General features: G+C 38.9%; 1 protein-coding gene across 1 annotated transcript in view; it reads left to right on the forward strand.

Annotated features, from left to right (window-relative positions):
- Nucleotides 1-13,226, forward strand: part of LOC133754730 (telomere-associated protein RIF1-like) — a gene marked incomplete at its 5' end in the record, with an annotated part of 49,496 nt that overhangs the window by 12,762 nt on the left and 23,508 nt on the right. The window contains 5 exon segments of the mRNA XM_062185174.1: nt 242-391; nt 8,208-8,307; nt 10,240-10,504; nt 12,168-12,210; nt 12,951-13,153. Of these exon segments, the coding sequence (XP_062041158.1) occupies nt 242-391; nt 8,208-8,307; nt 10,240-10,504; nt 12,168-12,210; nt 12,951-13,153 (761 nt within the window).

Consider the following 13,226-nt stretch of genomic DNA (forward strand, 5'->3'; position numbering starts at 1 on the left):
GACAATACTGTTTTTGTGTGAGAAGAATTATGGTCTTCTGAATATTCTCCTATTATAATGTTCCTTTTTACCTTTTAAAATTGCTGATGTTGTGGCATTATTATATTGAATTTTTCATTAATTTGAATCTCATGGGCAGAGGTGGCTGTTCTATAATACCTTACATTATTAATATTTTAAAAACTTAAAGATGCATTCTGTTTATGCTTGATATATAGCTACACAATTTTTTTTTAACCAGGCTACAATGAAGACCTTGCTTAAAACTTGGTCAGAATTATATAGAGCATTTGCCCGCTGTGCAGCTTTGGTGGCAACAGCAGAAGAGAATTTGTGCTGTGAGGAACTTTGTTTCAAGATAATGTCCAGTGTGGAAGATGAAGACTTTATAGTGAGTTTTCTTGATAATAGTGCCATTTTTTAATTTGTCTTCAATTAAATGGTGATAACACTTGGTGAGCTCTCATTTACTAGTGCTATGGAAACAGTTGTGTTTTTAGGCTCTAAGGTCCATGTTTCAGAAAATTAGTAGTGAAGCTGTTTCACTGTTGTGTGTACCTTGTACTTGTGGCACTAACGTATAGCCTTTCCCTCTTCACTTTCTCTGATCTGTTAGCTCTTTGATAATCATTTTCAAAATTTGTCATCCTAAAAAGTGGAGTTGACATTCTGTAACCACAAAGACCTGCTTTAAGGAAGCTCCCCACAAGAGTACCATAAGAGGCTCAAACTTCTGGTATAAAGTGACATCGTATTTCCTTATAATTGGCACAGGTCCTCCTGTATAATATCAAATACAGTAAGAAACCTGTGTAAATACTTGTTATACTGTATTGTTCAGGAAATAATGAAGAAAATCATTAAATTTTTTCTGTACACAACATGGGTCACTGAATGGTGGGAATACATACTGAAAAATGCATTGTTAGAAAACTTAATTGTATGAACATCAGTGCTTTTACACACCTAGATGGAATAGGGCAGTCACATAATTTGAGAGGTGCTAAATAGATATATGAGGCTGTTATGTGCTAAACAAATGTATGAGGTATACTATGGCATACTGCTTTACACTAAAATATTAAAATAACAGTCTTGTGCAAGGGCACTCATTTTCCTATTAGCTAAGACCCCTGGTTGGGACACCCACATTTAATTTTGGAGAGCCTAGGTTGAAGTCCTGGCCCTGCTCTTTGTCAGCTTTCTGCTATTGTGCATCTAAGAGGCAGCAGGTGATAGCTTAAGTAGTTGGGTCCCTGCCACACCCATATAGAGACCTGGTTTGAAATCCTGGTTTCTGGGTTCGGCCTGGCTCAGCCCTGGCTGTTAGGGCTATTTGGGGAGAAAAAAAGTGGATGCTATTCTCAGTTTCTTTCTGTGTCTCTGTCTGATACGTATTTTAGAGATGTACTACAGTAAATACATAAAACAGTAAAATAATTGCTTTATCATTAGGTATTTTGTACACAGTTGTGCTATACATCGATAAGACTGGCATTGCAGATTTATTAAAACATTACAGCAAACATATGCTATGACAGAATGAGAGCTACAACATTATGAGGCAATAGGAAATTTTCACCTCCATTATCTTAATGGAACTACCGTTGGTTACCATTCCATCTGTATTTGATATTCAACTATTTATTTTTTGTCTTCTGTCCACAGGTTCAATCCCTAGATTCCTGTAATGTGGGGTTGGGGGCAGGGGCAGGTATTTAGTCTACATGGCAAGAAAGCAATTACTTGAACCCATAGCTGCCTCCCAGGGTTTACGTTATCTGGAAATTGGAATCTGGAGCTGGGATCAGAACCCATGTACTGATACAGGGTGTGATGTGTTAACAGCGTCTTAATCACTAGGCTAAACACTCGCCTCTCCATGATGCTGTAGATTGAATCTACAAATGATAATTGGCAGCTATATGAGGGTGCTTGAGAGCTAGAGTAACAGTGAGAGGGCGAGACAGAAAGGTCTTCCATCTGCTGGTTCACTCCCCAGATGGCTACAATGGCCAGAGCTGGGCCGATCAAAAGCCAGGAGCCAGGCGCCAGGCACTTCCTCCTGGTCTCTCATGCCGGTTCAGGAGCCCAAGCACTTGGGCCATCCTTTGCTGCTTTCCCAGGCCACAGCAGAGAGCTGGATTGGAAGAGGAGCAGCCAGGACTAGAACCGGCACCCGTATATGGGATGCTGGCGCCACAGGTGGGGGATTAACCTACTGCGCCGGCCCCTGTGAGTTCTTTAAAAACATAAAAAATCAGTATAAGAAAACTCCTCTGCATGGACTTAAACATTTTTTGTGCCAAACTTTTTTTTTAAAGACTTATTTATTAGAAGGAGTTACACATAGAAGGAGAGGCAGAGGCAGAGAGAGAGAGGTCTTCTATCCGCTGGTTCACTCTCCGGTTGGCCACAACGTCCAGAGCTGTGCTGATCCAGCCAGGAACCAGGAGCTTCTTTGGGGTCTCCCACGCAGGTGTAGGGGCCAAAGGACTTAGGCCATCGTTTGCTTTCCCAGGGCCATAGCAGAGAGCTGGGTCAGAAGTGGAGCAGTAACCTAACCCACTACGCCACAGTGCTGGCCCCAACCAAACTTTGTTTAATTAAAATTTTTCTTAATTTTTGAAATTCCCTCATTAGTTTTAATTTATTTTTAAAGTTACACTTTTTCAATTTGAAGAGAACATATTTAATGTGTTTTAGCGATACAATTCTAAGAATATGGTATTTCTTTCTCCCTGCCTCTTCCTCTTTATTCTTTTAATGTTTGTGAAAACATTTTTAATTTAAAGAGTTGAAAAGTACAAGATAGGTGACTGTGAAGCAGTGAATATAGACAAGACTATAAACAATCAAATCCAAAGGTGTTAGTTGTACTCATACATTAAAAATTAAGCGAGGCTTATTTCTATCACAAGACCTTGTTAATCCTTTTTTGGCTGTTGTCTCAGAATTGTTTCTGTATCTCATTTTTCACCTAGTCTATGAGGTTAGGGGCAATATCTATCTTTTATCCCTGGCATTTATCTAACACTGAATACTCAATTTGATAAATGTGTTTATAACTTGATGGTGAGAAGGTTGACTTTTTTTTTAAGATTTATTTATTTGAAAGGCAGAGTTAGAACTTCGATCCACTGGTTCACTCCCTCAGGGGCTGCAACTGTTGGCTGGGCCAGGCCATATCCTGGAGCTTGGAACTCTGTCTTCCATGTGGGTGTAGGGGCCCCAAGTACTTGGGCCATCTGTTGTTGCTTTCCTAGGCATATTAGCAGAGAGCTGAATTGGAAGTGGAGAAGCAGGGAGTAGAACCTATATCCATATGGAATGTACAGTTTAGCTAGTTGGACCACACAAGTTTTCATCTTTTAAAGATTGTCATAGGGCTCTGTATCTTTGTCAAAAAATCAAGAGCATATCAAACTTTGTAAAAGACTTTGTTGATGTTTTGTTTGGCACAGATTATATAGAATTCATAGATGGATTGCATCTTTATAACGTAAATTATTCTCGTTAGGGATATTTGAGTTTATATAGTTCAGTCTTGCTGATTTTTCTTTTTTAAAACTCTCGTAAGTGAGTCCCATCCATCCCCTACATTTTACGTTGTTGCTGACATATATAAAAGCTCTTGTTAATACATTTCCTTATGTTGAAGTGATCTCATATCCTTGTGATAAACATTTTGGTCACAGTGTTTTTTTGTTTGTTTGTTTTGTTTGTTTTTTTTGACAGGCAGAGTGGACAGAGACAGAGAGAAAGGTCTTCCTTTCCCGTTGGTTCACCCTCCAATGGCTGCCACACATCACACTGATCCGAAAGCCAGGAGCCAGGTGCTTCCTCCTGGTCTCCCATGCAGGTGCAGGGCCCAAGCACTTGGGCCATCCTCCACTGCACTCTTGGGCCATAGCAGAGAGCTGTTCTGGAAGAGGGGCAACCGGGACAGAATCCGGCGCCCCGACCGGGACTAGAACCCGGGGTGCCGGTGCCACAGGTGGAGGATTAGCCTAGTGAGCCGCGGCACCAGCTCAGTGTTTTTTTTTTTAAGACTTGTTTGTTTATTTGAAAGAGTTATGAGGGTGAGGGTAGAGGTCGAGATCTTCGATCTGCTGCTTCATTCTCCAGACTGACAGAACCACCATGGCTGGGCCAGGCCAAAGCTAGGATCCTGAAACTTCATCTGGGTCACTGACGCGGATCTTAGCTGCTTTCCCCAGGCCATTAGCAGGGGACTGGATTCGAAGTGGAGCAACTGGGACTCTTTAACTTGTATGGAATGTTGGAAACCCAGGTGGCAGCAGAACCCAATGTGCTACAATACTGGTCTCAGGATATATTTTTTTGGATTTGCTGGTTCCTTCCCCATATGCCTGCAATGGCTGGAGTCAGGCCAAATCAAGGAGCCTGGAATTCATCTAAGTTTTCCACGTGGGTGACTGGGGCCCAAGTACTTGGGCCACCCTCTACTGTTTTCCCAGTTGCATTAGAAAGGGAGATGGAGCAAAAGCAGAGTAGCTGGGACTTGTACTGGTCCTATACGGGATGCTTTGTGGCCGTGGGAAACAAAGCATTAGGAAACAAAAGATGGAAGGATCCAAGTCAGGATTATAAAGTGAATTCTAACGATTTCCAGCTGCACCTCTAACAAAATTGCTCTTGTTTGTAAGAAGGATGAGCAGCCTTTTCCAAACACTCTTCTGTTAAGCAAATGTTATTTTTCTTTGACCCTCCAGAAGGTCAGAGAGTAAAATGCCTTGAGCATCTCAGAAAACTTTGCCATGACCTTTGCTCTTGGCCACTTCCAGCTCTTGGTAGCCATTGCTTTGATTGTGGTTTGTCTTCAGAATCTTGGTAAAGCCATTGTCCATTCTGTTACAGTTCTTAAAAGATGTGTCAGGATCTTGATCCCATTCAAAGCTCTGCTCTTATGTGTGGCAGCCTAGACGTGACAGTTTGACAGTAGTTGAGTGCAATGCTTGCTCTACTTCTGCATAGGGTGACTGCAGTGCCTATGATTGAGTTCTGCTGCTTCTGATCAGGTTCCTACTGATGGTCCTGGGAGACAGCGGATTATGGTCCAAATACCTGGGTTCCTTCCACCCACGTGGGAGAGCTGAAGGAGTTCTTGGTTCCTGGTCCTGCAGGTACCCAGCCCAGCCTGTTAAAGAGTTTGAGTAATGGGGCTGGCACTGTGGCACAGCAGGTTAAAGCCCTGGCCTGAAGCGCTGGCATCCGTATGGGTGCTGGTTCTAGTCCCAACTGCTCCTCTTCAATCCAGCTCTCTGCTTTGGCCTAGGATAGAAGTGGAGGATGGCCTAAGTCCTTCAGCCCCTGCACCCATATGGGAGACCCGTAAGAAGCTCCTGGCTTCAGATGGGCATAGCTCCGGCCTTTGCGGCCAATTGGGGAGTGAACCAGCGGATGGAAGACTTCTCTCTCTGCCTCTACCTCTCTCTGTAACTGTCTTTCAAATAAATAAAATAAATCTTAAAAGTTTGAGTAGTGAACCAGGAGAAAGAATGTTTCTCCTGCTACCTTTGTCACTCCACCTTTCAGATGAATACATTTTTAATGTAATCTGACTAAACCAATTGAGAGTTCTCTGTTGGCTTTTGTTTTTGCTGTTAATTGTCCTCTTCAATTAGGGCACAAAAAGATTATTACAAATGTGCATATTCTGACACTGTGGGCTCTATTTTCATCATCATCTCCCTTTTTAAAGGAGTTACTCATTTGGGTGCTGTGATTCATTGTCCCCATAAACTTCTCATGAAGCATCAGTGAGTTTAACCCAAGCTTCATTATAAATTTGGTTGTTCTTAAGTAAAGTTTAGCAGAATTCATTGTTCTATAAGGGGCTGTTTGCAGAATGTTGTCTTAGTCTTAATACATCATCAGAGTAGAATTTGATCTGATATGCTGTAGCAAGTTAATGTGAGTTTGTTTTAATATAAAATTTTGAAATTTGCAGTCTTTATAAATATGCAGTCTTCATAAATGACATTTTTTATGAATTTTTGGAAGATTTATAATCAATTCATTTGAATCTTTCTGTGTCCTAGGTAATGTAAGTAAATGAGAGTCTGAGTTTTTTGTCTAGTTTCTACAAGAGAACTGCCATCTGCTGATTCAACCCCCACCTAAATACCGAGATTGGGTGGGGGCAAGAACCATGAGCCAAGAGCTCAATCCACATCTCCCACGTGGGTAATAGGAACTCAGTTACTTGAGACATCACAGCTGCCTCCCATGGTCTGCATTGGCAGGAAACTTAAAATCAATCCAGGTAGTCCATTGTGGTTTGGGTAGCTTAATGGCTAGATTAAACACCCCATGGGGCTGGCATAGTGGATTAAGCTGCCATCTACATTGCTGGCATTGTGTATGAGTGCTGGATAGAGAACTGGGTACTCAGCTTGGATCCGGTTCCTTGCAAATATCCCTGGGTAGGGCAAGGAAAATGGCCCAACTCTGAACTGGCTTTAATCTGGCATAGCCGTTGTGACCACTTGGGAGTGAACCAGCAGATGAAGGTCTCTTGATCCTTCTTTCCCTTTCTCTAACTCTGCCTTTCAAATGAAGAAAAAAATTCTCCTTAAGGAATGTAGCCATTTTAATAATACTTCCCTAATCCATGAATGTGGATGTCTGAGTATCAGATTTGCAAACCAAAGTTATTGTTCAAGTTAACAATTTTTCCTGTTACAAATAGGTATTTTGGTTCTAATTTTTTTCTTTAGTGTTACCTTTTTATTCTCAGAGTTTGAGGATTGTTCTCTTTGGAATTTGAGTATTTGAGCAGCATGCATAGCCTACGACTATCAATATACAGATCTGTGCCAATAGTTCAGATAAATTGCCTGGGATTAGTGGTTTTTGGGTTTCTCACTATCATTAGATGTTTCTGGTGCTTTTTTGAGTTTGTATCCTTTCTGCAGCTGTTCATGTTTGTTTTCTTTTGGTTTTTGTGCTGCTCTTTTAGGAGATTGATATTTCTGACTTTGTCTATTCCTTGGCAGTATAAATGTTGAGGATGGTTTTCAGATTTTCATTTTAACATTTGATGTTTTCAAGTGGATATGATAGCCCTCTTTTAGAATATTGTCTTTTGTTTCTTATACTGGCTCTTTATTCATGGATTAAGTTGGTAGTTAGCACACCTTCATCATGGTACTTGTTTTCCTCATGATTGTGTATATTTGTCAATAAAGGTTAATGTGGAACAGTATTGGTAGCTGGAATTAATTATTCAATAGAGAACTGTTTCTTGGCTTGCATGGCAAATTGTAGTTATAGGTATTCTTTGTTTTGTGATTGTGAACAGTGAAGAAGTATCTGGAATTTAGCATCTTTTCTGCATGTGTATGTGCCTTGTCATCTGGATTGACTTTCACATGTTTTTCATAGATAATCTAGAGTATTGTGTTCCTCCTCTGGCCCTCATATGGCAGATTCAAGGCAGAGGTGTGAATCAGTTTAATACAGTAGACAAATAGAAGTTAGTAGAATAAAAGGAGTAGAAACATTGGGTAATAGTATTATATACAAGTCTTTAATTTCGACAACCTTTCAATCAACCATTTGGCTTTTTGTTTATAACCATTAGATTTTACAAAAAACACTTAGTGTGATTCTGTTACTCAGATTCTATTAGTGGAATTATCCATTAGTGGAAGCTCAGTTTTGAGGTGTTCTCTTTGACTTGCATTCATGAAATTTCACAGTGCTGTCTTAGTCTTTTGCCTGCTTCTCCTTTCAACAGCACCCCCATTCCAAATTTCAGGATAGTCTTTTGATAGGTCTGTGGCTTTGTTTATATTTTGTTTCAGTTGAATTGAGGGAGGAGGGTGAAAGTATGGAGAATCTCAACAGCTTTCATTTTAATGTTTTGTTCCCTCTGGTTTTAATGAACATTTGTGATTTTCAAGAGGAATTTAAAAAAGACAAGTCTTGTACTTCTATTCTCAGCTTCATAGTTCATATGATGAGTTTTATGGAGATATTATAGTTGAATTATTTTCACTAAATGTTAAGGAATAGACTATAGTATATGGCCCACAGCTGTTAACTGGGAAATATTTATAACCTATACTTATAAGTGGTATATTAACTATGTATGTGGGAGTAAAAACATCAGTATTCTCTTACTGCTGTTTAATACTATGCCTGAGTTTCTAATTATGGTGCTTGCTGTTTCTCCCTAGAATTTGTTGTTTTTGGATAGGATCGTTCATGTTATTACTGTTATGGTTGATTGCATTGACTTTTCACTGTATAATGCTAAATATCAGCCCAAAGTTAAATGTAAGTATCATCTTTACCTGTATTTGTTCTCTCAGTACTTCATAAACTCTACCCAACATTTGTCATGAAGAATTCTGATGGTTTTCCCATCTAATTTTACTGACTTTTTTTTTTTTATACTGACTTTTCATCATTTTTTTTAAACCATGTCAGTTAATGTTTGGAGCTTGCATGCATGTTCTCAGAAAAACATGTTTTTACTCATTTTTGTGACATATAAAGATAAGTAATTACAGATTGTAGATTGTCTAAGACAAATGATTTCTTCATTCCATCTGCTATGAGGTTATCTAGACGGGAAACTTTAAACATTGCTGAAAGTGCCATATGGAAGCTTGATTTGAAGTAAACATTGAATTGACATGAAAATTTTAAAGAAAATGATGCAATTAGCCCCTTGGTTGTGGTTCTGCAGGAATTCAAAATTAAAAATTTAACTTAGTTTTTAAACCATTTTAATTAAAATTAAATCATTGGATTCTTAAGATGCATATTCTTTTCAAAGATTTATTTGAGATACAGAGAGCAAAATCTTCCATCTGCAACGGCTGGGGCTGGGCCTGGCCAACGCCAGGACCTTCATTTGGGTTTCCCACTTGGGTTCAGGGGCCTAAACACTTGGACTATCCTCTGTTGCCTTCCCTGACACACGGGCTGTCATTTTAGTATCAAAATTCTACACAGGAATTTCTGGCTGGTGTTTTCAATGCACATTTCTGTGTGACAGACTGATTCTAGGGAACAAGGTTGACTTCCCTTCAATAGTAAGAGATGGTTTCCTGCTTTACAGCTTGAGTTTAGTTTTTAGTTAGCACCATCTTACAGTTTGCTGTTAACTCTGATATCTCTAACCTTAGAATATGAATTTCTTTGAAAGAAACAAAGATAATAATGGAATAAATGGTTTTCTGGGCAAGGGAAATATGAGTTTATTTTTATAGGTAGGTACCTGGAGAGAAGTAATTTTAAGAAGGATACAAAATCAGACTGCCTTAAGATAATCTTTTTCTTTAAACCAAGAAGTAAGTAGTAAACTCCTTACATACATTTTCAGGATTTGTATCTGACTTGCTGAATACTATCGGGGAACAGTGTTACTGAAGATGAGACAGGAAATGAATAGTCATTTCTCTTCTATTAAAAATTTCCCATTAAAATTTTTAATAGGCATTAAAATTATACATTTATGGGTGTGATGTATCAATATATATATATACACACAATGTATAGTGCCAGTTTTTAGTGTGAATTTTTTCTGATTTTTATAAGCTAGTTAATGCTTAAGTTTAATTTTGGGGCCCTTACATGATTTACTATTCTTATAAATGGTAAATTTTTTTTTTTTTTGGACAGCGGATAGAGAGAGAGACAGGTCTTCCTTTTTGCCATTGGTTCACCCTCCAATGGCCACCGCGGCCGGCACATCGCGCTGATCTGAAGCCAGGAGCCAGGTGCTTCTCCTGGTCTCCCATGCGGGTGCAGGGCCCAAGCACTTGGGTCATCCTCCGCTGCCTTCCCGGGCCATAGCAGAGAGCTGGCCTGGAAGAGGGGCAACCGGGACAGAATCCGGCGCCCCAACCAGGTCTAGAACCCGGTGTGCCGGTGCTGCAAGGCGGAGTATTAGCCTGTTAAGCCATGGTGCTGGCCATAAATGGTAAATTTTTGAAAAATGAATAAAAGTTTGAAATGCATTGTATTCCTTAGAAAATACATTCTGGAATTCTTTATCTAGATCTGCCAATATGTTTTCCTTTGTCTCCAGTTCTATACTGTGGTGATCTTTAGCTACTAGTGACATTATTTTAAGGTTTATTTGCAGTATCAGTTAAAAGCAAAACTATTTGTAGCATTTAAATGTGAGGTGTAAGTTGTAAATGGACAGTGTTATTTTTCAAAGTACTTGAGTTTTTAATCAATACAATTTTATCTTAGCACCACAGAGACCTTCAGATTGGTCCAAAAGGAAGAAGGAGCCCCTAGGGAAATTGGCTTCTTTATTTAAACTTATTGTGAGAGTGATCTATTCTTTCCACACTCTGAGCTTCAAAGAAGTACATTCTGATACTGTGCTGGCTATTGGCATCTCAGTCACCAACATTATTTCCAATGTGCTTGGACATATTTCTTTACCTTCTGTAATCCGAAAAATATTTGCAACTTTAACAAGACCTCTGGCATTATTTTATGAAAATGCAAAGTAAGTATTTTGACCTTAATAGCTTTTTTATTATATTTATATGGTTGAAATAGCTAGCAACTTTGGTTTTCCTGTCAGCTTTGTTCTAAATGACAGTTTATTAGCTTTAGAGGGTAACATTAGACAATACTTCTGTGATTAGGACAAAATATAAAATAGAATTTGAAAGTCCTTTTTTGCATGTTACTCACAATCATCCTTAACTTGTGCATATTCAGAATTGCTTATGGGAACAGGCATGCATATTAATGCATGATAAAAGCATGTATCACATACTACTATGCAAGTATGTATATGGCATGCACTTGATGTGTTGGATGCCTCCTGGACCATTCATCTGGGAATTTGATTCTAATGTCTGCATAAGATTTCATTTCTTTTTTAAAAGATTTATTTATTTATTTGAAAGAGTTAGAGGTCTTCCATCCACTGGGTCACTCTTAAATGGCTTTAATGGCCAGAACTGTGTTGAACCGAAACCGGAAGCCTAGAGCTTCTTCTAGGTCTCCCACATGGGTGCCCGGGGCTCGGGGACTTGGTCCATCCTCTACTGCTTTCCCAGGCCATAGCAGAGAGTTGGATTGGAAATGGAGCTGCTGGGACTCAGACTGGCACCCATAAAGAATGACAGCACTGAGGTGGTAGCTTTATTTACCTACTATGCCACATCACTGGGCCCCATAAAATGTTTTAGACTTCATCGCAACAAACAGTTGAACATTATTTATATATAAATCTTGTTCACATTTGCTGCTATTTAGTAGGATAAGTTGAACTGTTGGTTCTGAGCATACATTTAAATTACTTAATTACTCCTCAAAAGTTTAAATTAATAGGCATTGCCTTTTTTTTTTTTTTTTTTTGACAGGCAGAGTGGACAGTGAGAGAGAGACAGAGAGAAAGGTCTTCCTTTTTGCCGTTGGTTCACCCTCCAATGGCCGCTGCGGCCGGTGCATCGCGCTGATCTGAAGCCAGGAGCCAGGTGCTTCTCCTGGTCTCCCATGCGGGTGCAGGGCCCAAGCACTTGCGCCATCCTCCAGTGCCTTCCCGGGCCATAGCAGAGAGCTGGCCTGGAAGAGGGGCAACCGGGATAGAATCCGGTGCCCCAACCGAGTGTAGAACCCGGTGTGCCGGTGCTGCAAGGCGGAGGATTAGCCTGTTGAGCCACGGCGCCGGCCAGGCATTGCCTTTTACATTTGAATCAAAATATGGACAGTATCTTAAAGCCTGAAAAAAATTACAAATAACATTTATTACAGGCTTTTGAAAGTATTCATTGGTGTTATTTGTAGCAGCCATGAAGAATTCAATCATAATTTCTTTTAAAAATCCATGCAGAATGTTTTAGGAACAGATTTTATACAGTGAAATACAACCCTGACATTTGAACTTCTGCACTTTTTTAGCATTTCATTAAAAATATGCTTAAAAGAGAAACAAGCAGATTGATAATGAGCACTTAAGAGATCTATTCTAGATGTTTCCTACAATTTCTTTAAAGATGGGTTTGTAACGTATTTCATGTGTACCAATTTTAAGTTATTAAGTCTTCTCATACTTTTTTATATTGCTGCCATGTATGTCTTGTTTTTGTCTTTACTCCCTTATTTTTAGGATTTAGCTTGATGGTAGTGCTAAATTTCGTACTGTTTTGTGTTCCTAGGCTTGATGAAGTTCCTAAAGTTTATGGTTGTCTGAACAACAAGGTAAAAATAGACAACTTTCCATAAATATGCATATTTTTGTGATAAATTATCTTAATTATAAATTAAACATAATTCTGATATTAAAATGATTGTTTATTTTGAAAGAGTTTTGGGGGCTGGTGTGAGATACATAGTCCATCCACTGGTTCATTCCCGAGATGGCCACAGTTGCCAGCACTAAGCCAGGCCGGAGCCAGGACCTTCTGAGTCTCTGCATGGGTGACAGGGTCCAAACACTTGAACTATTCATTTTCTCCTTTTCCCAAGCCATTAGTCGGGAGGTAGATCAGAAGTGGAACAATTTGAATATGAACCAACACCCACCTGGGATGCTGGCATCATAGTTTGTGGCTTTACCAGTTGCGCCAGAGTGTTTGCTCCCATAATGCTGATTTCTAAAGTTACATTTAATGATCAATGGATGATTAAAAATATTTTTTTTTAAATTGAGTGATTTACTTTAAACTCAAAGGCTTATCTCATTTTGTTATAGAGGAATTTGGCTCAAATTTTTTAAGTAAAATTTACGTAGACAACAATTTGTTCTAATTGGTACAGAAATTTTTTTGTTAATGGAATATCTCAATCAAGTTGTAATATCAATAAGCAAAGTAAATTTACCAGTGGATCTAAGTTTATAAAGATGGATGATTATGAGAACCTCATTAAAATTGTTTTACTTATTAAAATTAGCATATTCTGTGACTTGATATTTAATATACTTTTTCATATTTTTCTAGTTAGAAAAGCTACTAGGAGAAATTATTGCATGTCTGCAGTTCAACTACTCTGGAACTTATGACAGTGAATTTCTTGAACAACTCTCCCCACTATTACGCATAATATTTCTGCATAAGAATAAACAGATTCGCAAACAGAGTGCTCAGTTCTGGAATGCCACATTTGCTAAAGTGACAACATTGAATTATCCTGAAGAGTTAAAGTATGCTAACAATGAAACTTTTATACAACTGTGATTGTATTGTAGTAGTATAATTGCTATTCTTGTGGGGAAT

Source organism: Lepus europaeus, unplaced genomic scaffold (genome assembly GCF_033115175.1).
Source record: "Lepus europaeus isolate LE1 unplaced genomic scaffold, mLepTim1.pri SCAFFOLD_29, whole genome shotgun sequence".
Classification (NCBI taxonomy): Eukaryota; Metazoa; Chordata; class Mammalia; order Lagomorpha; family Leporidae; genus Lepus; species Lepus europaeus.